The following is a 25,953-nucleotide window of genomic DNA, read 5'->3' on the forward strand; positions in this document are numbered from 1 at the left end:
ACCCCCGTACGTGCGATACGCCTCCCCGACTGCATCCATATAGCCAAATAGAGCCGAGCAGTGCTCCGGCTCCTTTTCCCCCACCACGCTAGCCAAAATTGCGAACGCCTGCAACCAATTGGAAAAGGAACGAGGAATGAGCCTATAACGGCGTTTTTCTTCCTCCTCCTTTTCCTTCTTGGAATCGCTCGGCTTCACCTTGTCTAGGTTAAATTTCTCCAGGGGCAGCAGGGAAAATATCTCCACATACTCCCCTTTCCAAATTTTTTCCCTCACCTCTTTTTTGAGGTGCGCCCCTAGCGGTCCCTCAAAGCACACATACACCTCGCTCTTAGCCCTATCATCCAGCCGCACCACCTCATCTTCCTTTTCCTTTTCCTTTTCTCCCGCTTTTTCGCCTGCAGTCTCCACTACTCCGCTACCTACACCCGCCCCCACCGGCATCTTCTCGCCGCTAGCCGCCGCCGCGCCATCCACCGCCGACCCTGTCCAGGCCGTCGCCGCCGGCGGCGCTCGCGCTAAACCCTGCAAAAGCCCCAGCAACTGGCTAAGTAAAACTGACCCCTCTGGCGCTGCCGTGCCCGCAGCCACCTCCCCAGCACCCGCACCCCGCGCCGCAAGCAATGCCGAATCCACGGCTAGCTCACCCGACCGTGACGCGGAGACGGAATTCGATACTGCGATGTCGTCCGCCAGCGGCTCCTCGAATTCATCCCCCGACCTGAGGGCTCCTTCTTCTTCTTCGCTGTAGCCGTCCTCCACCGTCCCAGCTCCAGAGGACGCAGCCGATGCGTCCCCTCCACCACAGCCACCCTCCTGGGCAGCCGCGTGGGCACTGGCGGTGGGCGTCCGCTGCTTTCTTTGCGGCGACAGCCCACAAGACCGTCCTGTCCCCTGGGCCGCCGCCGACCGAGTCCTCTTCCTGGAGGAGCCTCTCCCCGAGCTCAGGGGGCTCCCCACCGCCGGTTCCCGCCCTCCCGGGCCTCCGACCGAGACCTCCCGCTGGGTCCTCCCCCCCCGAGGGAGACCGCGTCCGCCGGGCGCAGAGCTGATGACCTGAGGGACCTGGCGCGCCCTGCGGGGGTCCCACCGTCCCTCCTCTCCTCTGCAGCCGTGCAGGTATCCGGGTGGCGCCTGCCCACACCGGTCCCCCTGCTGGCTGCCTGCGCCCGGCCCCCCCAACGTCCCCGGGGGGTATTGCTGGCCTCCATCAGCCGGGCACGCTCCTGATCAGGAGCAGCCGCCGGGACGTGCCCCACCGCCGGGGGCCCGGCGTCCAGAGCAGGCCCCAGGCTGGACACGCCCCCTCTCCGTGCCTCCGATTCATGCAGGGCTCGGCCCGGTCCCCGGGCTGCCGCCGGCCTGGTCACTCGAGCCCGCGGCCTGGGACCGGAAGTAGGCCCCAGGCCGGGCCCGCCTCCATCCAGGCCACCGCTGGCCTCATTCAAGCGCCGGGCTCGCTCCCGGCCGGGAGACGCCGCTGGGCTCTGCACTCCAGCCCGAGGCCTGAGACAGGAAGAAGGCCCCGGGCTGGCCACGCCCCCTTCTCGGCCGTCGCGGCCGCGTCGGAGATTCCTCCCGGCGGCCGGAGCGGACGCAGGGAGCTGCCGCTGCCCGCCCCGCCGCGGAGGGTCCCGGGGGGGGCTCTCACTTGGCCTCCTTGCTCCCCCCGCACCCGGAGAGTACCGCACAGGGGGCCTGGAACGCCGCCCACGGCGAGGGGGGGAACAAGGGGCAGGTGCCGACGGGGACACACAGGCAGCCCTGACGTGGGATTGCACTGCCTGGGCCCCGTGCACCGCCATCGCCGCTCTAATCAGCCGATTCAGCTCCTGGAGGTCCGCCATGCTGGTCCTTGTGGTCCTGGTCCTGGGTCTCTCAATCTGTCGCCGTCCGGAGTCCAAAAGGGGAGGTAAGACCCTCCCTCATCGCTTTTATACTCCCCCCCCCTCCCCTACAGGGATCCTTTTCTCCACCAATCCCCTATACCTTCCCATAATGCCCCTCATTATACCTTTATTAACCCCTCACTCCCTCCCTTCCCTCTGGTCATGTCGCCCCTCCCCCCTATGGGGTCCATGGCTTTCTTACTTTAAGCATGTCCCATATGACAGGAGCAGACTATAAGGCCCTTTAAAACTAAATTTGCAACAGCGCAACATTACAACATGATGCTGTTCCCACTAAAAAAATTTTAATTTAATTATGGATCTTAAAAGGAATATTTTTTTTTATTATTTTGGTTCACGTAAATGATCATAGGGCGGCCATCTTGTCACAGCTGTTGTTAATTGCATTCAAAGACACATATTAGCCACATAAACTTTAGGAAACTGTAGACGGGAGCTTGGCTTCTATACGAGAGAGTTTGGGGCATGCTCTGTAACTTGTACATATGTGATTGTACAGGGAGGGGGAGAAGGTAAGCTGTGACCACTGGGGGATCCGGTGATATTCATAAATAAATGTATAAAAAAGTTTTACCTGTCATTGTCATCCTATCAGCTAAATATAAGGCTCAGTGATCAGAGTGATTTTTTTAAAAAAAATATAGTTATTTGTCAAATTAAAACACAAAATTAACCAAAGAATCCTTAAAAAAATATTTAACACAATGATTTACTTGAATAAGAGGTCATTTTCTTAAAGGGGTTGTCCACTACTTGAACAAGTCCTTCTCAGAGTGTTTTACGCTGTTAAAATACAATCACTTTGATGCCGGTGCTGTTCCAGCAGTTCAGCACTCGCTCTCCCGGGACTCACGTGAAGTTGTTACATTGAGCCCTGCACTTGCTGGCCTCTCTCTCCCCTCCTTCAGACATATCAAACATCAATATGAAGTGATCGGCCAACCATAGTTTTGTCTGAAAGTGGAGAGAGAGAAGCTAGTGCAGGGCTCGCGTGATGTTACAACTTCATAAAGAGTGAGTGCACCGCTGGAACAGCACTGGCAAAAAAAGTGAAAATAAGTGTTTGTATTGTAACTGAGGCAAACACTTTGATTGAGAAGGAGTTAACTGAGTAATGTTCAATCTCTTTAAGAAACAACCAGAACAAAAAGTCTATGATGAGGCTCAGTGGTTTGAGCAATAATTGAAAGATTTTTTTAAAAAATGATAGTGATATGCACAGTAAATATAAAAAAACACTAAAAATTCTCAAAAAATATTTAACATAAAAACTTTACTTAAATAATAGATTATTTTCTGATTAAACATTACCTGTTAAGGGTACTTTACACGCTGCGATATCGGTACCGATATTGCTAGCGAGCGTACCCGCCTCCGTCGGTTGTGTGACATGGGCAAATTGCTGCCCGTGATGCACAACATCGCTAACACCCGTCACACAGACTTACCTTCCCTGTGACGTCGCTCTGCACGGCGAACCGCCTCCTTTCTAAGGGGGCTGTTCGTGCGGCGTCACAGCGACGTCACACGGCAGCCGTCCAATAGAAGCGGAGGGGCGGAGATGAGCGGGACGTAACATGCCGCGAACCTATTTCCTTCCTTCTTTTCCGGTGGACGCAGGTAGGAAATGTTCGTCGTTCCTACGGTGTCACACTTAGCGATGTGTGCTGCCACAGGAACGACTAAGAACATCGTACCTGCAGCAGCAACGATATTATGAAAAGGAGCGACGTGTCAACGATCAACGATTTTTGACGTTTTTGCGCTCGTTGATCGTCGCTCCTTGGTGTCACACGCTGCGATGTCGCTAACGGCGCCGGATGTGCGGCACTTACGATGTGACCCCGACGATATATCCTTATCGATGTCGCAGCGTGTAAAGCACCCTTAACAGTAAATTCGTCACCTGCCGTGGCTGAATGTAAAACCGCATTAGCTGAATGGCATACATACGCCATATCATGCCCATCATGGTAAGACAGCAGAGCTCGGCGCGGTACCTTTATTTTTAGATTTTTGAATATATTACTGTCATTTTAGAGTTGAAGTCGAGGATTCAGACTTTTCCGAGCTCACAATTGTCTTTTCATGTGTATAGTTTGGAAATGAAACTTTCCGAATGTAAAATTTTCCCATTGTATCAGTAAGAAAATACCTTTTTCTCTGAACGTCTCCCTATTTCTGCAGCGTTATAAGTATATTCTGCTACTTAGCACAAAAAAAAGAAGAAGCTCCCCGTGCTGGTCACTGGTCTCGCCTAATTTAACACATTTGACAATCTATTGTTTCTTGCCTTGAATCCTTTTTACAGCTAAAAAATTTATGACAAAAATAAGTTGACACGATGCATTTAGTTTGACTCATCTTCCTGTAGGTATAACACAGTTTCGGGTTGTCATTATGTCATCTTTCACCTCATCAAACACTGTATCCGCCATCGTTTCAGTTGCTGAAGAGTCTTCTTTGAAACGGAATGTTATCAATTTGGTTCAAAAAGTAAATTAAAAAATAACAACAAATAACATTTATGTTTTCTGCACTGCATAAATTATGTTATTTTGGCAAAAAAAAATAAATCTACTCATACAATGGAATGCAAAAGTTTGTGCACCCCTGGTCAACCTTACTGTTATTGGGAACAGTTAAGGAAATTGAAGATGAAATTATCTCCAAAAGATATAAAGTTTAAGATGACACATTTCCTTTGTATTTTAAGGGAACAAATAACTCTATTTTCACCTTTTACATTTTTAAATTAACTAACAAGGAAAATGGACCGATGCAAAAGTTTTGGCACCCTGCATGGTTATTACTTAGTAGCACCCCCTTTTGCAAGTATCACAGCTTGGAAACGCTTATTGTAAGGCTATGTGCGCACGTTGCGTACAGTTCACTGCAGAAATTTCTGCAGCGATCTGAAGAGCACATGTGCGCTTCTAATCGCTGCAGAAAATGTCCGTAGTGAAGCCGATTCTATGCGCTCTGCCTGCAGCTCCTCCCATAGACAGAGCAGGAGCTGCTGGCAAAGCGCAGGAAAGAAGTGACATGTCACTTCTTTTTACGCAGCACTTCGGCAGTAGCCGAAGCGCTGCGCTCTAAAGCGCCACGTGCGCACGGCCCCTGCACAATCTCCATAGACTGTGCAGGGGACGCAGGACGCATGCAGTTACGCTGCGCTACAAAGCGCAGCGTAACTGCATGTATTTGCGCAACGTGCGCACATAGCCTTACAGCCATGAGTCTTTCAATACTTGTTTGAGGGATTTTCTCCCATTCTTCCTTGGAAAAGTCTTCCAGTTCTGTGAGATTCCTGGCTCGTCTTGCATGTACTGCTCTACCTTGGAGACATCTTGCAGTTCTGGGAGATTCCAGGCTCGTCTTGCATGCACTGCTCTACCTTGGAGACGTCTTCCAGTTCTGTGAGATTCCTGGCTCATCATGCATGTACTGCTCTACCTTGGAGACGTCTTCCAGTTCTGAAAGATTCCTGGCTCGTCTTGTATGCACTGCTCTACCTTGGAGACATCTTCCAGTTCTGAAAGATTCCTGGCTCGTCTTGTATGCACTGCTCTACCTTAGAGACGTCTTCCAGTTCTGGGAGATTCCAGACTCGTCTAGAATGCACTGCTCTACCTTAGAAACGTCTTCCAGTTCTGTGAGATTCCTGGCTCGTCTTGCATGCACTGCTCTACCTTGGAGACGTCTTCCAGTTCTTTGACATTCCTGAGTCGTCTTGCATGCACTGCTCTTTTGAGGTCTAGCCACAGATTTTCAATGATGTTCAGATCAGGGGACTGTGAAGCCATTGTAAAACCTTCAACTTGTGTCTTTTGAGGTCATCTAATGTGGATTATGACGTGTTTAGGATCATTATCCATTTGTAGAAGCCATTCTCTTTTCAACTTTAGCTTTTTTTTTACAAATGGTGTTATGTTTGCATCAAGAATTGTTGACATTTCATTGAAGCCATTTTTCCCTCTACCCATGAAATGTTCCGGGTGCCATTGACTGCAACACAACCCTATAGCATGATTGATCCACCCCCATGCTTAATGGTTGGCGAGATTTTCTTTTCTAGAAATTCTGTTTCCTTTTTTTCTCCACACATACTTTGATCATTGTGGCCAAAGAGTTCTCTTTTAACCTCATCGATCCACAGGACTTGTCTCCAAAATGTTTCAGGCTCTTTAAGACGCCCTCCAAAACTGTATAAGGCCACCTTCACATGTGTATAAAAAAGAATATGTGAAACCGGTACCGGGGTCAGTGTTTTCCATCTGTTTGTCATCTGTATGCCATCCGTGTTTTTACACTACAGCTAAAGAAGACAAAAATTACAAAACTTCTCCTATACTTTCAATGTTAAACACACACATCTCACAGATGTCATCCGTGTGTGTCATCCATGTGGCTATCCGTGAGTATCGGTGTGACATTCTTTATTGCCATCCGTGTGTACGTGTATCATCCATGTGTATGTCTGTGTCATCCATGTGTATGTGTGGCATCCATGTGTCATCTGTATGCTGTCCGTGTGTGTCATCCGTGTGTATGTGTATGTTATCCGTGTGACATCCATGTTTTCCCAGTATGGTTAAAGGAAGAATGAAATTGCAAAGCTTCTCTAAACTTTGCAATGTTAAACACATACAGCTCACAGATAGCACATGGATGTCATCCATGTTCTACGTGTATTTTTCATGTACCTATATACTCGGATTGGCCCATTGTATCCATTCTGCTGGAAACAAATAGACATGTGAGCAGCCTCATAGGTTATTGTCACAACCGTCTCTCTGCAGTATGAGACTAGTGACAAGTTCTGGGTTAGAGTCTTTCCTTGCCATACAGCAGTCTCATTATCTCTCCTTAGGTGCTTGCAGTTTGGGACCACTCACAGTCACTATATATACCCTCTTCTCTCAGTAAAGGGTGCCGGTTATTCTGATCCATTTGGAAGCTAGGCCTAGAAGTGGAAGGAACTGGTGGAGCTCTTATCGAAAGTTGCTGAGTAGGTTGTAGTCTTGGTTCTGCATGCAGCCGTATGTTGGACCTTTGTCGTTTGTTATTATCCCCTGTCGGTCTTCCCTTTCCCTGGTGTTGTATTAGTGCAGCGGTGGGGCTAGTGTCCCTCGTCTGCCAGCTCACTAGCCAGGGTTGTTACAGGGTCTGGTAGGCTATCAGTATCCTGTTCGGCGACAAAAGCCTCTATAGGGACTGGTCAGGAGTGCAGGGTACAACTGCAGGAGGTGTCCCATCTTCCCACTCAGTAGCGCTAGAGCGCCCCTTCGTTATAGTGCGCCTGGTGTACCCCCTTGTTTTGGTGTGTGTTGCGCCCTATGCCAGACTTCCCACAGTTACTTTATGACATTTATAATGGGTATTTGTGCTATGTGTGAAAAAAATCGAATATCACACGTATCGTAAACACGGATGTGTGAAACCTGTAGTCTTCTAAAGGGATCTTCTAAATACTTAAATGATCTGGTCACAAGAAATTTGAACTGAATAAAGGGTTCATCGTAATAAATTAGCTCTTGGGGGGGTTTAGAGATTTTTCAGAATTGTAGGCGTCATCCTGGTCATCCTCCACAGTGTGGACCGTAATTGATGGGATCAATGATGCCACCATTATGATTCACCCAATCCTATCATATAAACACTATGAAAAGCCATACATCTACATGAAAAGACTAAACACACCAATGTATAAGAAAGAAGTGCTTGTGAGACCATTCATTGATGATCAGAGTAATAGTCCGATGAATGGCGCTTTATATCCTTGCAGTGCAAAATGTAACCGATCCATGCAGAATATAACACAACATATTAATTTATATTCATTTCATAAAGCCAGATGCAGATATAATGGGAATAAAAGAATATTTAGGATTGGCTAAAACTGTAATTGCAGTTTCCATGGTAATAGCTAACAATTATTCTCCGCTCGCAGATGTTAACATCCTGCCAGAACTGGTATTTTGATTTTCATATTAATAGCATTCATAAAAAGTCGTTACCAGCTCGCAGAGATCACCGCTCCTTGAGATATAGGTAGCACAGGTTCTATATGCGCAAGTCAATCACAAATGGAACATTTGCTCGTTTTCTTTTTTTTTATTCCAGAGAATTAAACCTCAGCACAATGGGCAAATAAATGTAATATCCACTTGAGTGGATGAGAATGGCCAAGAAGAATCTCTGCAAGGACAGGCATACTTTAATCCATACAACATGATTGTAATGGAAAGACATTAAATATTTATATACCCTATTGTCACGGTCGTCTCTCTGCTGTTAGAGTTTAATGACAGGTTCTGGGTCTGAGTCTCACTTTTCATTGTGAAGACTCTGCTATTTAAATGTATTCTCTTTCCTTTGGGGAAGAGAGGGTTAATGTCAGTATTCCCTGCCAGCAAGCAGTCTCATTATCATCTCAGGTGTTTCTGGTTTGGACCACTCCCAGTCCCTTTAAATACTCTCTGCTGCTAGCAGAGGGTGTCAGTTATTCACTCTCATTTGGATGTTTGGCCTAGAGGTGGAAGGAGCTGGTAGAACCCTCTCTGGAAGTTGCTGTGTAAGGGCACAAACACATCAGCGGTATTCTGCCGCACTGCCGGATCCGGCATAAGGGCAATACAGTACAATACAGTTCACAGACAGTGTGGCAAGCCCCGGTCACATGCTGTCACATGCTTCGGTCACATGACCGCATGTGCCTGGAGCTTGCCAGTAAACTTTAATGTACTATACTGTCCTTTTGCCGAATCTGCGAGTGCGGCAGGAAAACGCTGATGTGAAACCAGCGTAAGCTGCAGACTTGGTGCTCACTGCAGCAGTTTGTTGGTGTGTTTCCCTCTGTCTGTCTTTCTTTCCCTTGTGTGTTGTTTTAGTGCAGCAATGGGGCTAGCACTGTCCACTCACTAGCCAGGAATATTGTAGGGTCACTCAGGGCTTCGGGTTCCTGGTAGGCAACAGGTGAGAAACCTGTATAGTCACTGACTAGGGGTGCAGGGAACAGTGGCAGGTAAGTGGAAGAGGTGTCTATCTTGCCTCTCACTAGCACCAGGGCCGCCAATGTTAAAGTGTCTCCGGTGTACCCCTTGGGTTGTATGCTCTCATTTGGATGCTTGGCCTGGAGGTGGAAGGAGCTGGTGGAACCCCCTCTGGAAGTTGCTGTGTAGGCTGCAGTCTTGGTGCTGATTGCAACAATATTTTAGTGTGTTTCCCTCTATCTGTCTTTCTTTCCCTTGTGTGTTGTTTTAGTGCAGTGGTTGGGCTAGCATCCCTTACCTGTCCATTCACTAGCTAGGAATATTATAGGGTCACTCAGGGCTTTGGGTTCCTGGTCGGCAACAGGTGAGGAACCTGTATAGTCACTTAAAGTTGCAGCAACAACACCACAGATGAGTACAAGCCACCTGCTTGCATACAGAGCTTGAATGAACTGAATATCACCAGCACAAGTCCAGGGAAGATGAGAGTATTTAAACCCAAGGGCAAATACATATGATTAGCAGCTAAAAGGAAATGGAGCTCTGCTGGGTCTTAAAGAGAACATAATGAAAACCCAGCAGAGGAGATACCTAGTACACTGAATACTTACAGCAGAAATAATATAAAGTCAGGGAGCATTTTGCACAGCCAAATGCTGTGACCTTCTATTGGCGGACACTACAGTACTGTCTGACACCCTGACAAACCTAAGCTGGATGTGGAGGTATCAGGACCCAGGATCAGATTGCAAGTTATATAAGGGATATTAAAAGACATTCATTTGTTGGCTATGAATCTATATAGCAGTCTCAAGAGCAGAGCTTTCTCCATGCTTGGAGGCTACTGTGTAACTGAGTAGATGCTGACAGTGGCATTTAAGCGGTTAAATACCAAAGGGTTCTACTGTGCGCTACCACCCCCTCCCTCCAAGATGGAATTGCAGATGTGGTTCTACTGAAATCCCCTGTATTATATATATATATATATATATATATATATTATAATAATAATAATAATAATAATAATTTGCAGGCCTACAATTATACCTACAGTAGTTTAGTGAATTTAAATCTCAAACTCTAATTTTTGGACATGACAATATTTTTAGTCCTTTGTTTTGTATTTTTATTAGTTCCCCAAATGAACAAGACCTGACACTCTTTACAATACCGCTACAAATACAGAAAAAGTAAAAAAATTGCATTAATAAGTAATGTCTACAAAATAATGAATGAATCGTTAAGTACACATCAGATCCTTACATGCTGCTTATGTAGAAAAAGAGTTTTATGTAACAGTGGGATGAAGTAACTGTTTCCTGTTTCTGATTCCTCCAGGTTGGCATTGTCTTGCATTACTCTAGCCTGTGCACAGTGTTGTGGATTGGTGTGACTGCGAGGAACATTTACAAGCAAGTTACAAGAAAGCCTCCTCAAAACCAGAATAGTGACCAGCCTGCATTCCCAAAGCAACCTATGCTCAGGTATGACAGACTTTGTCTTGTTTATGCCTTTAATATTGTCCAGTTGTGCCACACAAAAATACATGGCCTAAAAGCATTTTTATAATACTTGTAAATATATCGGAATCCGAGCACAATTTTTTCTAAATGTAGCCCAAGACCAGAAGCCATGTTTCATAATTGCTTCTGGATTCATAAGAAGAGCCCTCCCACCCTGTTACAAACAGAAGACTTGTCCACTCAATCCTGCAGCACGGATACTTGACAGGGCAAACAGAGATCCGACAAACACACTCCAGCACTGGAAGAACCTGGGACAATAAGACATTTTTCCTTAAAATTGCAAACATCTTTAACCCTTTAGTGACGGAGCTAATTTTCACCTTAATGACCAGACCAAATTTTGCAATTCTGACCAGTGTCACTTCATGAGGTTATAACTCTGGAACGCTTCAACGGATCCCGGTGATTCTGAGATTGTTTTTTCGTCACATATTGGACTTCATGTTAGTACCAAATTTAGGACAATATTTTTTGTGTTTATTTATGAAAAAAATTGAATATTGGCAAAAATTTTGAAAATTTAGCAATTTTCAACTTTTGAATTTTTATACCGTTAAACCAGAGATTTCTGTGACACAAAATAGTTAATAAATAACATTTCCCACTTATCTACTTTACATCAGCACAATTTTGGAAACAAAATTTTTTTTTGTTAGGAAGTTAGAGGGGTTCAAAGTTTATCAGCAATTTCTCATTTTTACATCAAAATTTACAAAACCAGTTTTTTAGGGACCACATCACATTTGAAGTGACTTCAATAGGCCTAGATGACAGAAAATACCCATAAGTGACACCATTCTAAAAACTGCACCCCCAAAGTACTCAAAACCACATTCAAGAAGTTTATTAACCCTTCAGGTGCTTCACATGAACAAAAGCAATGTGGAATGAAAAAAAGCAAAAATTAAATTTTACCTAAAAATGTTGCTCTAACCCAAATTTATTCACTTTTAGAAGAAATAACACAACAAAATGGACCTCAAAACTTGTTACCCACTTTCTTATGAGCGCGCCGATACCCCACATGTGGTCAGAAACCTCTGTTTGGACAAATGGGAGGGCTCGGAACAGAAGGAGCAATATTTGAATTTTGGAAAGCAAATTTGGCTGAAATAGATTGCGGGCACCATGTTGCATTTACAGGTCCGCTAAGGTACCTAAACAGAAGAAATCCCTCACAAGTGACACCATTTTGGAAACTAGACCCCTCAAGGCTTCTATCTAGGGGTATAGTGAGCATTTTAGATCCACAGGTACTTCACAGATTTTGTTAACGTTACGTTGTCATATTGAAAATTTTAATAATTTTCTCAAATGTTGCTTTAGCATCAATTTTCTCACTTTTTCAAGAGGTAATTCCAAAAATTTGACCTCAAGGTTTGTTAACCACTTTTTTATGAGCGCGCTGATACCTCACATGTGGTCTGAAACCTTTGTTTGGACAAATGGGAGGGCTTGGAACGAAAGGAGCAATATTTGAATTTTAGAAAGGAAATTTGGCTGAAAAAGATTGCGGGCACCATGTCGCATTTGGAGGTCCCCTAAGGTACCTAAACAGCAGAAACCCCGCACAAGTGGCCCCATTTTGGAAACTAGGCCCCTCAAGGAATTTATCTAGATGTTTGGTGAGTACCCTGAACCCTCAGGTGCTTCACAGAATTTTATAACGTTGAGCCATGAAAAAAAAAAAATAAAATTTTACCACAAAATTGTTATTTCAACCAGGTAGCTTTTTTTTTTACAAGAGTAAAAGGAAAAAATTCAGCATAACATTTATTGTGCAATTTCTCCTGAGTTTGGCGATACCTTATATGTGGTGGAAATCAACTGTTTGGGCGCATGGCAGGGCTCGGAAGGGAAGGAGTGCCATTTGACTGCAAAATTGGCTGGAATCAATAGCGGACGCCAGGTTGCATTTGGAGAGCCCCTGAGGTGCCTAAACAGTGGCGGTCCCCCACAAGTTACTTCATTCTGGAAACAAGACACCTCAAGGCTTTTATCAAGGTGTATAGTGAGCAGTTTGAATCCACGAGTACTTCACAGAATTTGATAAGCTTAGGTTGCCATATTGAAAATTTTCATTTTTTTCACAAAACTGTTGCTTTAGCATCAAATTTCTCACTTTTTCAAGAGACAACAACAAACCGTGGACCCCACAGGTTGTTATCCAATGTCTTATGAGCACAGGGATACCCCACATGTGGCCAAAAACCTCTGTTTGGATAAATGGGAGGGCTTGGAATGGAGGGAGCACCATTTGAATTCTGGAAAAGTTGAAATAAATTGCGCGCACCATGTCACATTAGCAGAGCCCCTTGGGTACCTATACATCAGAAAACCCCCACAAGTGACCCCATTTTGGAAACTGGATTTTATTCAGGAGTATAGTAAGCATTTTGAATCCACAGGTACTTCACAAAAATGTTGCTGTAGCAACAAATGTCTCACTGTTAGGCTAGACATTTCGTCTGCACCAATACAAGTATGCACCATATAAGTATGTCAATTCATGCACTCTACTTTCCCATGAACTGATCTTCACTCCACTTTGCTCTGCTGTGTGTGCTAATACCTGGTATGTCAATTCATGCACTCTACTTTCCCATGAACTGATCTTCACTCCACTTTGCTCTGCTGTGTGTGCTAATACCTGGTATGTCAATTCATGCACTCTACTTTTGCACTATATCTGACCTGTTCTTTCTTTGCTTCAATATCTTCCTGACATCCTCCAGCATCTGTGTGATCTCCCCCCCCCCTGTTTTGCACCCCCCTTTTATGACCTTTGTTTATTTTGCCTATGTTAAGCTGCACCTTTTTTTTTTTTTTTTTTAATTGAGTGATCAAGGGGTTAGTCTTGCAACCCACCCCTTCACAGCTGAGTGCACTTGTATGTGTATATAGTGGGGCAACTAAATGTCTGCACAAGACATTTCGTCTGCACCAATACAAGTATGCACCATATAAGTATGATGCATTGAATTAGGCCAGAATTGGGCCGGAAGTGACCGGAAGGTAACAGCATACATAGTCACTGTAAACAATGTTTGTGTTTCTATTCACTCTCACCCCTATAATACTTCACTTCTCACTGCCCCCTCTGATCCCTCAAGCCAGTAATGAACTTTACATCTCTCCCTCCATCCTCCCCACCCATCTTACCTTCCCCTCACATATTTTCTTCCACATTTCACCTAGTGTCTCCAGACACACACGTCCATCTCATGGCCTCTCCTGCTCCCACCTACTAACACTCTCACTGCTTCTCCTCAGTGCTGGGGATATTGCTTCAAATCCAGGTCCTCCTCACCACATCCCTATTGTCACTTCAAACCCTCTTCAACAACCTAACACAAATTTCCGCACCCTCTCAAACCTCATACCCATTCACCCAGCCCCCGCTCCCCCAGTCCCACTAACAGGAGCTCTATGGAACGCTCGCTCTGTCTGCAACAAACTATCCTACATTCATGATCTGTTCATCACTAATAAACTCTCCTTCCTCGCCATCACAGAAACCTGGCTCACCCCCTCTGACACAGCCTCTCCTGCTGCACTTTCTTATGGCGGTCTCCAACTCTCTCACACCCCCCGCCCCAGTAACAAGCATGGTGGAGGAGTTGGTTTGCTCCTGTCCGACCAATGCTCCTTTACCCCAATTCCACTACCACCCTCTGTCACGCTCCCCTCTTTTGAGGTGCACTCCGTACGCATCTACGCCCCCTCCAACCTTCAGCTGGCTGTCATTTACCGCCCTCCAGGGCCAGCCACTGCCTTTTTTGACCATTTCACCACCTGGCTACTACATTTCCTTTCCACCGACATCCCCACCATCATCATGGGTGATTTCAATATCCCCATTGACACTTCCCACTCATCTGTCTCCAAACTTCTAACACTCGCTTCCTCCTTCGGCCTCACCCAATGGTCTTCTGCAGCTACTCACAAAGATGGCCACACGCTGGACCTCATCTTCACTCGCCTCTGTTCCCTATCTAACCTCTCTAACTCGCCTCTCCCCCTGTCTGACCACAACCTACTCACATTCTCTTCCCTCTCTTCTCCAAGTATGCAACCCCCCCTCCACAAATTTTCACACCCTCGCAGAAATATCAAACACATTGATTTACACGCCCTTTCTCAGTCCCTTCTCCCCCTCACAGACATTGCATTTCTACATGATGCAGATGCCGCTGCAACTTTATACAACACTACAATCTCTGCAGCTCTCGAATCAGCTGCCCCCCTCACACACACCAAAACCCGCACAATCAACAGGCAACCCTGGCACACAAGGCAGACTAAAGAACTTAGACGGGCTTCCAGAATTGCTGAGCGCAGATGGAAGAGGTCTCATTCCACTGAGCACTTCATTGCATATAAAGAGTCCCTCACCACTTTCAAGTCCACACTCACTGCTGCAAAACAAACCTACTTCTCATCCCTCATATCTTCTTTCTCTCACAACCCTAAACAGCTATTCAACACTTTCAATTCTCTCCTTCGTCCTCCGGCACCACCTCCCTCTCCTCTCATCTCAGCTGAAGACTTTGCCTCTTTCTTCAAGCGGAAGATTGACAACATCAGAGCAAGCTTTGGCCCACAATCACCACAGCCCCTCATCATAGCTACTCAGCCATCTTCCTCCAAATCCAGCTTCTCCACCATGACAGAAAACAATCTCTCCACTCTACTCTCAAGATCACATCTAACCACCTGTGCACTGGACCCGCTCCCATCGCACCTCATCCCCAACATCACCGCAGTCCTCATCCCAGCCCTAACCCATCTCTTCAACCTATCACTAGCAAGTGGTGTAGTCCCTTCATGCTTTAAACATGCCTCTATTACACCCATCCTCAAAAAGCCCTCCCTTGACCCATCCTCTGTGTCAAACTATCGCCCCATATCCCTTCTCCCCTACGCCTCAAAACTACTGGAACAGCATGTCCATCTTGAATTGTCCTCATACCTCTCCTCCTGCTCCCTCTTTGACCGGCTTCAATCTGGCTTCCGACCACATCATTCTACCGAAACTGCCCTAACCAAAGTCACCAATGATCTACTAACCGCCAAAGCCAAGCGACACTACTCTGTCCTCCTCCTCCTGGACCTGTCCTCTGCCTTCGACACAGTAGACCATTCCCTCCTACTACAGATTCTCTCATCTCTGGGCATCACAGACTTGGCCCTATCCTGGATCTCCTCATACCTAACCGACCGAACTTTCAGCGTCTCCCATTCTCACACCACTTCCTCATCTCGCCCCCTATCTGTCGGTGTCCCCCAAGGCTCAGTTCTTGGACCCCTGCTGTTCTCCATCTATACCTTCGGCTTGGGACAGCTCATAGAGTCCCACGGCTTCCAGTATCATCTCTATGCCGATGACACACAGATCTACCTCTCTGGACCTGACATTACCTCCCTACTAACCAAAATTCCACAATGTCTGTCTGCTATTTCATCCTTCTTCTCGGCGCGATTCCTAAAACTTAACATGGACAAAACAGAGTTTATTGTCTTTCCTCCTCCTCACTCATCTCCTCCAACAAGCCTTTCCATCACACTTGATGGTTGCTCACTCTCCCCAGTCTCACAAGCTCGTTGCCTTGGAGTGACCCTCGACTCTGCTCTATCCTTCAAGCCACACATCCAAGCCCTCTTCACCTCATGCCGATTACAACTCAAAAATATCTCCCGGATCCGTGCTTTTCTTAACCAAGAATCTGCAAAAACATTAGTGCATGCCCTCATCATCTCCCGCCTCGACTACTGCAACCTCCTGCTCTCTGGCCTCCCTTCCAACACTCTTGCACCCCTCCAATCTATCCTAAACTCTGCAGCCCGCTTAATCCACCTCTCCCCTCGCTACTCCCCAGCCTCGCCACTCTGCCAATCCCTTCACTGGCTTCCCATCGCCCAACGACTCCAGTTCAAAACATTAACCATGACATACAAAGCCATGCACAACCTGTCTCCTCCCTACATCTGTGACCTAGTCTCCCGGTACCTACCTGCACGCAACCTTAGATCCTCACAAGATCTCCTTCTCTGCTCCTCTCTTATCTCCTCTTCCCACAATCGTGTACAAGATTTCTCCCGTGCATCCCCCGTACTCTGGAACGCTCTACCTCAGCACATCAGACTCTCCACGACCGTGGAAAGCTTCAAGAGGAACCTCAAGACCCACCTCTTCCAACAAGCCTACAACCTACAATAGCCTTCAGCCCAGTAGACCACTGCGCAACCAGCTCTGTCCTCACCTATTGTACCATCACCCATTCCCTGTAGACTGTGAGCCCTCGCGGGCAGGGTCCTCTCTCCTCCTATACCAGTCTGTCTTGTACTGTTAATGATTGTTGTACGTATACCCTCTTTCACTTGTAAAGCGCCATGGAATAAATGGCGCTATAATAATAAATAATAATAATAATAATAATAATAATAATGTGGCCATGATCCAGCGACACGGCATCTAGTACACAGTGTCAGCCTCCTGCAGAGATGTGAGTGTTGTCCACGGGAGAACGCAGCTGCCCAAGCCCACGATTTGGGTTCAGGCCGCTGTGGAGCTCTATGCTACCTGCAGAGAACACTCATCTCCGTAGCATAAATTGACATGCTGAGGCTCGGGAAGCTGCGCCACAGGTCGGTTTATGCTGCGGAGAAAAGAAGCACATTGGGCATGGGATTTCTAAAAATCCTTCCACTGTGCTTCTACTGCACAACGCAGCATTATGGACACAGGGAAAACACTCTGCGCCCAAAACGCTGCAAACCCTGATTGTGGGCACACAGCGTAAAATGCTACAATGGATGAATGGATAGATGTCAAACAAATATAACGTCCCATTCCCCTGCATATTCTAAGCTGGCGCCCTTTAGTGCCTTTCATGTGGCACTAAAGGGTGCCTAGCCTTGTATTTAGCCCCCCAAAAAATTAATAATTAAAATAAACGACGTGGGGTCCCCCCTATTTTTGATAGCCAGCTAGGGTAAAGCAGACAGCTGTAGCCTGCAAACCACAGCTGACAGCTTCACCTTGGCTGGTGATCAATTTGGAGGGCTCCCCAGGCATTTTTAAAAAAAAAACAAAAACGTGGGGTCCCCCCCAAATTAGATCACCAGCCAAGGTGAAGCGGACAGCTGGGGTCTGGTATTCTCAGGGTGGGAAGAGCCATGGTTATTGGACTCTTCCCAGCCTAAAAATAGCAGGCCGCAGCCGCCCCAGAAGTGGCGCATCCATTAGATGCGCCAATCCTGGCGCTTCGCCCCAGCTCATCCCGCGCCCTGGTGCGGTGGCAGACGGGGTAATATATGGGGTTGATACCAGCTGTAATGTCACCTGGCATCAAGCCCTGGGGTTAGTGATGTCACGGCATCTGAACAGATACCCGACATCACTAACCCAGTCAGTAATAGAAAAAAAAAAGACAAAAAAAAAATGTATTTGAAAAAACACTCCCCGAAACATTCCTCTTTTACCAATTTATTGAAAATAAAGAAATTCCGGTCGCTGTAATCCATTTTGGAGGTCCCACGCCGACTCTGGATCTTCTAGAATATGGGGGGCACGTTCAGGGAACGTATCCCCCATTTTCTGGAAGAGCAAGCTCTCCATGAGCAGTGTGGGTGCAGTAATCTGAGAATACTGTACTCACACTGCCCCGGTCCAACCTAGGGCAGAGTGACCTGCAGTAACCTCATTCCAGAATATGAGGGGCACGCTCACAGAACGTACCCCCCATTTTCTGGAACAGCAGCCTCTCCATGTGAGGAGTGTGGCTGCAGATCACTGCACTCACCCTCCCCCGGTCCACAGTGGAGCCTGTGCATCAGCGACGTCAGCAGGATCCCTGCTTGCAGGGATCCAGCTGACAGCCGCTGTCTGCGCATGCGCCGCCAGCATTGAAGAAGGAGGCGGCGATCGCGGGCCCGGAGCGGCAGACAGGTAACGTATAACCGGGGGCTTGGGGGGGGGGGGGGTGACGGGGGGTGACCTAGTGGGACCTGGGGACACCTTTCTGCCGCATGTGACGTGTCACATGCGGCAGAAAGAGCAGAATGAAGGCGGCCGCGCGCTGTGCGCCGCCATCTTCCACGCTCCGGAGGGGGGAGGGGGGTGGTGGCTCTGGAGAACCGGAGGGGGCTCCGGTGACCAGAGGGCTCCGGTGGACCGGAGGAGGGGTCAGGGGGAGGACATTTCCCTCCGATCTGAAATGTTTGATCATTTCAGATCGGAGGGAAATGACTGCAGAGCCGGCGCCGGCGGCAGTTTTCTGTGCGCTTCGGCGCCATTTTGGATGTCCGGTGGGGGTAGGGGTGGGGGTGGGGGGACTCTCCGGTACCGGGGGCTTTGGGGGCACTAGGGGGTTAGATTTCTTTCTCATCTGACATGTTTGATCATGTCAGATGAAAAAGAAATCAGTTTTACCGGCTATTTCTTTTTTTTTCATGTGTTCGTCGGTATACAGTGTATACCGCCGATCACATGATCGGGGTCCAAAAAAAACACCCCGATTCATAATCTGGGGGGTCTCAGCTACCCCCGGTAGCTGAAACCCCCGAGATTTTCGGTCGCTGGGGGGCGCTACAGGGTTTTTTCGGGCCGCCGCTTTAAAGCGGCGGAACAGAATAAGTACCCTGTTTTGCCGCCGCTTTAAGTCGTACGGCCGTCGTTATGAGGTTAAAATCGTGAACCTTCAGGCAGTAAGCATGAGTAAGGTCGAAACGCGTTGGATTCTTATCTTCATGCACTGATGGTTCACGATTTTAAAGGAAGAATAAATATGCAATTTTAAGGAAAAACGTCTAAAATGGTCCCAGGTTCTACCAGCGCTGGAGTGGGTTTGTCGGATCGCCTACCCTTTTATCCTCATATGTAGAGTCTCTCTGCCCTGATCCCCTCATGGGTAGAGTTTCCTTGCCCTGTTCCCCTCATGGGTGGAGTTTCCTTGTCCTGTTCCCCTAATGGGTGGAGTTTCCTTATCATGTTCTCCTCCTGGGTTGAGTTTCCTTACCATGTTCTCTACATGAGTGGTACCTCACTGTCATGTTCTTTATAATCAGTGAAATTTCCATGCCTTGTTTTTTTTAAAGCCCTTACATTTACTATTGTATGTGATCAGGATGGTCAGATCTGTTAAGAAACAAGAACCTTTTTGTTAAGACAGGAAATCTGCCTGATGGTTCATGATTCTAAAGGAAGAATAAATATGCAATTTTAAAAAAAAAAACATGTAATGGATCCAGACTCTTCCAGCGCTGGAGTGTGTTTGTCAGATCACCTACTCTGTTATCCTCATACGTAGGGTTTCTCTGCTCTGTTCCCATCATGGGTGGAGTTTCCTTGCAATGTTCCTCTCATGGGTGGAGTTTCCTTGCAATGTTCCTCTCACGGGTTGAGTTTCCGTGCCATGTTCCTCTCATGGGTGGAGTTTCCTTGCTGTATTCCCCTCGTGTGGAGTTTCCCTGCCTTGTTCTCCTCATGGGTGGTGACTCACTGTCATGTTTAATCAGTGAAATCTCCATGCCTTGTTTTTTTTAAAGCCCTTACATGTACTGTTGTATGTGATCTTAATGGTCAAATATGTTAAGAAACAAGAACCTTGTTGTTAAGGCAGGAAATCTGATGGTTCACAATTTTAAAGGAAGAATAAATATACAATTTTAAGCAAAAATGTTTAATGGACCCAGGTTCTTCCTGCGCTGGAGTGTGTTTGTCGGATCTCCTACCCTGGTATCCTCATACGTAGAGTCTCTCTTCCCTGTTTCTCTCATGGCTGAACTTTCTCTGCTTTGTTCCCCCTCATGGGTGGAGTTTCCTTGCTTTGGTCTTGTTCCCCTCATGAGTGGAGTTTCCTTGCCATGTTTACCTCATGGGCAGTGCCTCACTGTCTGTTTTTAAAGCTCTTATTTGTACTATTGTACGTGGCCAGGATGGTCAGGTATGGTAAGAAAAAGAACCTTGTCAAAAACACAGAAAAGTGATGTTCCGAAGTTGATGGCTGCTGAAAGGATCACATCATTTGAAACAGAAAGAGGGGTCAACTAGAAAAATGACTGCTATCCTGTTTTCTTTAAATCCCACTACTAATACTGCATTTAATTTAAATTCTATATTTTTGCAGAAGATATCTTTTATGCTAAAAGTGACCCTCCAAACTGGGACTGAGAATGGATTATGCTTTTTACATGTTTAGTCACATAACATGGTGCCCTTTGTTGGCCTTTTGCTGCCTCTTCTGACCAATGTTGCCTTCTGTTCCTCTGACTTCCAAGATGATCACTGCAGTGGTAAGTCTAAACCACTCCTGTTCTACTGCTTGGTAAAACCAAGGGTGAGTTGTATACTTACCAGGCTACTCCCCATGCCACTGCGGTGATCCTCTTATTGGAAAACGGAAACAAATTACAATTCCAGCAAAATTAGGAAAACCCCCCAAAATTTTAACTTTTGGGAGGGGGGTTTGTTACTCTTAGCAGTGTAGACTCTGTCCGGCCACTAATAATAGGGTGGCTTGGACTTGTTATGCCATCCAGTGTGGCAGTATAGGTGTGTGCGCTGTCTATGTGGAGTAATCTGCTCCTTGCTTCACCCAATTGGAAAGCACTATACCCTTCTTAAGATCCCTGATTACTGTAAGAACCTGACGGATGTAGTTTGCTTGCTCGGCGTCAGACGGCTGTTTTGGTGACACTTCCGTTCATGATACATTGTCGTCAGTCTTTTTTGAGCACCCTTCGTAAAGTTAGGTCACGTGTGGGTGTGAGTATTTGGTGAGTTTGTTTCCTACCTCAGTATTTGGTGAGTTTGTTTCCTACCTCAGTATTTGGTGAGTTTGTTTCCTACATCAGTATTTGGTGAGTTTGTTTCCTACCTCAGTATTTGGTGAGTTTGTTTCCTACCTCAGTATTTGGTGAGTTTGTTTCGTACCTCAGTATTTGGTGAGTTTGTTTCCTACCTCAGTATTTGGTGAGTTTGTTTCCTACCTCATTATTTGGTGAGTTTGTTTCCTACCTCAGTATTTGGTGAGTTTGTTTCCTACCTCAGTATTTGGTGAGTTTGTTTCCTACCTCAGTATTTGGTGAGTTTGTTTCCTACCTCAGTATTTGGTGAGTTTTTTTCCTACCTCAGTATTTGGTGAGTTTGTTTCCTACCTCAGTATTTGGTGAGTTTGTTTCCTACCTCAGTATTTGGTGAGTTTGTTTCCTACCTCATTATTTGGTGAGTTTGTTTCGTACCTCAGTATTTGGTCAGTTTGTTTCCTACCTCAGTATTTGGTGAGTTTGTTTCGTACCTCAGTATTTGGTGAGTTTGTTTCCTACCTCAGTATTTGGTGAGTTTGTTTCCTACCTCATTATTTGGTGAGTTTGTTTCGTACCTCAGTATTTGATGAGTTTGTTTCCTACCTCATTATTTGGTGAGTTTGTTTCGTACCTCAGTATTTGATGAGTTTGTTTCCTAACACATTATATGGTGAGTTTGTTTCGTACCTCAGTATTTGGTGAGTTTGTTTCGTACCTCAGTATTTGGTGAGTTTGTTTCCTACCTCAGTATTTGTAGCCAAAACCAAGAGAGGAACAATCAGAGAAAAAGTATAATAGAAACACGGGCACCACTGCTGTATTATTCATCCACTGCTGACTTTGCCTAAAAAATACTGAGGTAAAAAACTCATCAAATACTCAGCGTGTGCACATGGCCTTTACAGGTACTTTGCACGCTGCGACATCGCAAGCCGATGCTGCGATGTCGAGCGCGATAGTCCCTGCCCCCGTCGCAGCAGCGATATCTTGTGATAGCTGCCGTAGCGAACATTATCGCTACGGCAGCTTCACATGCACTCACCTGCCCTGCGACGTCGCTCTGGCCGGCGAACCGCCTCCTTCCTAAGGGGGCGAGTCGTTCGGCGTCACAGCGACGTCACATGGCAGGCGGCCAATAGCAGCGGAGGGGCGGAGATGAGCAGGATGTAAACATCCCGCCCACCTCCTTCCTTCCTCCTTGCAGCCGGGACGCAGGTAGGAGATGTTCCTCGCTCCTGCGGCTTCACACACAGCGATGTGTGCGGCTGCAGGAACGAGAAACAACATCGTGCCTGTCGCTGCACCGGCATTATGTAAATGTCGGACCCTACACCGATGATACGATAACGACGCTTTTGCGCTCGTTAATCGTATCAAAAAGGATTTGCACACTACGATATGGACTGCGACGCCGGATGTGGGTCACTTTCGATTTGACCCCACCGACATCGCACCTGCGATGTCGTAGTGTGCAAAGTACCCCTTAGTCTTTTTTTATGATTTGATCTTCAGGTCTAGCACAGTTTGTGCTCCTGTGTGAGCTTTCCGCTCTCTTAGGTCTCATTCACATCAGTATTTTTGCATGAGTGTTTTATCAGTATTTGTATGCCAAAGCCATGAGTGGAACTCACAGATGACAATTATAATTAAAAGATTGACATCTGTTCTGTGTTTTGGAGACCCTCCTGGTTTTGGCATAGAAATACTAATTGAAATTACTGATGTGTGAATGAGGCCTTACAGATAGTCTGTGATTACAGGGGACAACAACAGAAATGATCACTCTCCCAGTCTGAATCTTTGCTAGACAGTATGAACTAGGCAGACAAGTCATCACTTTCAGTATCATTTTACAAAAGAAAGAATCAAAATAAAATAGTGGAGTATATTTCTGTGGCACCCCTGAGGCTTCAGTCGCCACAGAGATACTGCATCTCATCCAGAGGTGTGGTATTCCATCCTGGATATGGAGGAGGTCACAACTGGTTCACACAGAAGCACAACACCCTCACTCAGCAACACCTCATCAAACATGGCAAGTGCGTGATTATACCCAAAGCAAGGCCGGAGGGTGGAGTATTTAGAGTGGGAACATTCAGTAAGTGTGGAGTGTGGAGAGAGAAGGAAAGGAAAGGAGTAGTGGAGGAGCAAAGACCTGTGGCCTGGAGCTGGTACTGCTCGGCCCGGGCACAGACAGAAAGGGTCCTAGAGACCACGGGAAGTGCAACATCCTCCTTTGGCCTTGTTCCATGTATAATCTACGGGTGGAAGGACTTAGCTGCAACTCGGGGACTGGTCCCTAGGTTAGAGGAGAAGAACATAAGTACTTCACCAGTAAAACCAGCGGCTGAGGTGACTGCAAGCACTGAAGCCACATCTGCACGCGAATTCGCTGTAAGGTGACCCAAAAGAACCAAGGGATAAAGCTTCACGCCACCCAACAGGGTCCATGAGCACTCGCACAGGGTTCAGTGAGCGAGGGCGCAAGGCAGGAGGGCGAAGCACGCCCAGGAAGATGGCTAGGTAAGGTACACATAAGAAAGGTGCACAGGACTCGACCTCCGAACTACCCAGGATCTGCGGGAGCCCATCACAGTGAAACCCCAGCACTCCAAAGGCGATCACTGGCATGTCGTGTTACCCTGGTACCTGCTACAGTGAGTAAAAAAACCTTGAGACTGCATCCCTGTGTCGCTCCGTTATTCGCCTGCACCCGCCATCATACACTACTACCACCCCCATCCGCCCTGGGCCCCAGCTGTACCTGTGGAGAGCTGCACCATCTAAGCTGCGTCACCATCTGCCCCAGAGGTCCCCATTCGCAGCGACGGCAGCTAACTTTCTGCATACCACATACTGTCATCATCCCCTTCCTTTTTATTAAACAACACCGACGGGATCATAGAGGCGGGCCTCACCACCGCGGTGTTCCAGGAGCAGACCGCTGCTCGGCAACGAGTCACTTCAGGCCCCGGTGCGGGCGTGTTATTACAAAGATTCATAACTTTACAAAGGCTGATCAATAATTAAGTAAAAAAAAAAGTTTAGTTACCCTTTAAGTGATATTACTATAGCAAAAGAAATACCCTGTTTTCCCCAAAATACGCCCTAATGGGATTGGGGGGCTTTTTGGAATATGCTTCAAATATAAGCCCTACTTCAAAAATAAGCCCTAGTTGTGGTTCCATAAGGAAGTGTCTAAGCAGCTAAAAGAGGTAAAGAATACAGTAGGACCCTTCATTAAAGAAAGAAGACATCCCCACAAGAAAGCAAATACCCCACCTAAAAAAAAAGTTTCACACTCAAAAGACTCCAAACAATTACAGTTGGCAAGCGTAATGCTGGATGGGCTCTCACACAGAGATCTGCGTCGCTGTCAGGTCCCTCGCTGTTTCAGCTGCATTGCACTGCAGCTCTCACAAAGAGATCGGGTACCAGTATCACTTCTCACGAGTGATTCTGCTTCCAGTCACAATGGGGAGCCAACTGCTGTAGAACAGAGGGGGACATGATAGCAACACAGATTTGTGTGTGAGAGCCCATTCACTTGCCGACTCTAATTGTTTGGGGGTCTGGTAAGTGCGATTAGTAGATCAGATAAGAAAATGTGCATCTGAACCAGTAATAGGATTAGCATGAAATGTTGATGTTCCAAAATGGGATGAAGATTAGATTTGAATAAATGTTGATTTTTTTTTTTTTTTGTTCAAGAATAAATGTGAATTGTTGTTTATGGGAAAATATAAGACATCCCCCCTGAAAATAAGACCTAGCGCAACTTTTGGAGAAAAAAATAATATAAGACCGTGTATTATTCTCAGAAAAACATGGTATTGTTATTAGTCAGAACCTGTTTCCATAGGGAGGTCTCAGCCAACACTTGCCATGAGGATACTGCTAGTAAAATTGATGGAAGGAAAGTGCATACTGAAATTACTAAAATAGCAAAACACTAAAAAAATCTACAGCTCCTCTGATGACAGCTACTTGTCAATGACTAACGCAAACTCAGAAACATGAAGACGTGTAATTAATTTCAAACCGGTAATGACCATGACATGTGGAAAATCTCAATCACCCCTCAGCTATTTTGTGTCTGTTCGGATAATTAGCTTCACACGTAACTTGTCGTTTCTGTTTAGCTCGGCTTGTACTTTACATCTGTAACCTAAAAACACTGGTGATGTTCAGAAGCTAAAATGCCATGACAAGTAGAAAGGAACCACAACTTGGAACGCTGACAATGGACAGATCAGACGCTCTGCCGAAGTTTTAGATTCCAGAATATTGATGTCACGATTCCTCTCTGCAGAGCATCTTGCCTTTGGAGATGCTCTGCTGCACTTTCCTGTGTTCCTAAACTAACAGTTTGTTTCACAGCTCAGGATTCCATGTTGGTGCTGATAACTCAGGTGTCCCACCTTCCTGGTAATTGTTCAGGCTTCTTAATGGAGCATGATCGTCCAAGGCCTCGCCAGTTGTATTTTCTGGTTCTACAGTTGTGCTTTTGGCTTGTGTCTATGATAGTGTTCTGATCTTTGCAATCTGACCCCGGACTGTTATTTGACTCCTCTCTTCCCGCTCCCTGTTCCTGTCATGACCTCATGCCTTTTTTACCTCAGACCATTACCTGACCACACCTCTGCTTCTCCCCTGAATCTTTTACGTGCTCTCCTGGATTTTTGACCTTCGGATATTGACTTGACTACGCCC

At 46.5% G+C, this 25,953-nt stretch overlaps 1 protein-coding gene across 4 annotated transcripts in view; it reads left to right on the plus strand.

The window, feature by feature from the left end:
• The window catches only part of ADGRA1 (adhesion G protein-coupled receptor A1), a 1,087,584-nt gene that overhangs the window by 944,742 nt on the left and 116,889 nt on the right, over positions 1-25,953 (plus strand). For all 4 annotated transcript variants that reach the window (XM_075348547.1, XM_075348548.1, XM_075348549.1 and 1 more), the window contains one exon: positions 10,244-10,389. In XM_075348547.1, the coding sequence (XP_075204662.1) occupies positions 10,244-10,389 (146 nt within the window). The remainder of the gene's footprint in view (positions 1-10,243; positions 10,390-25,953) is intronic.

Source organism: Anomaloglossus baeobatrachus, chromosome 5, assembly GCF_048569485.1.
Source record: "Anomaloglossus baeobatrachus isolate aAnoBae1 chromosome 5, aAnoBae1.hap1, whole genome shotgun sequence".
Taxonomy (NCBI): Eukaryota; Metazoa; Chordata; class Amphibia; order Anura; family Aromobatidae; genus Anomaloglossus; species Anomaloglossus baeobatrachus.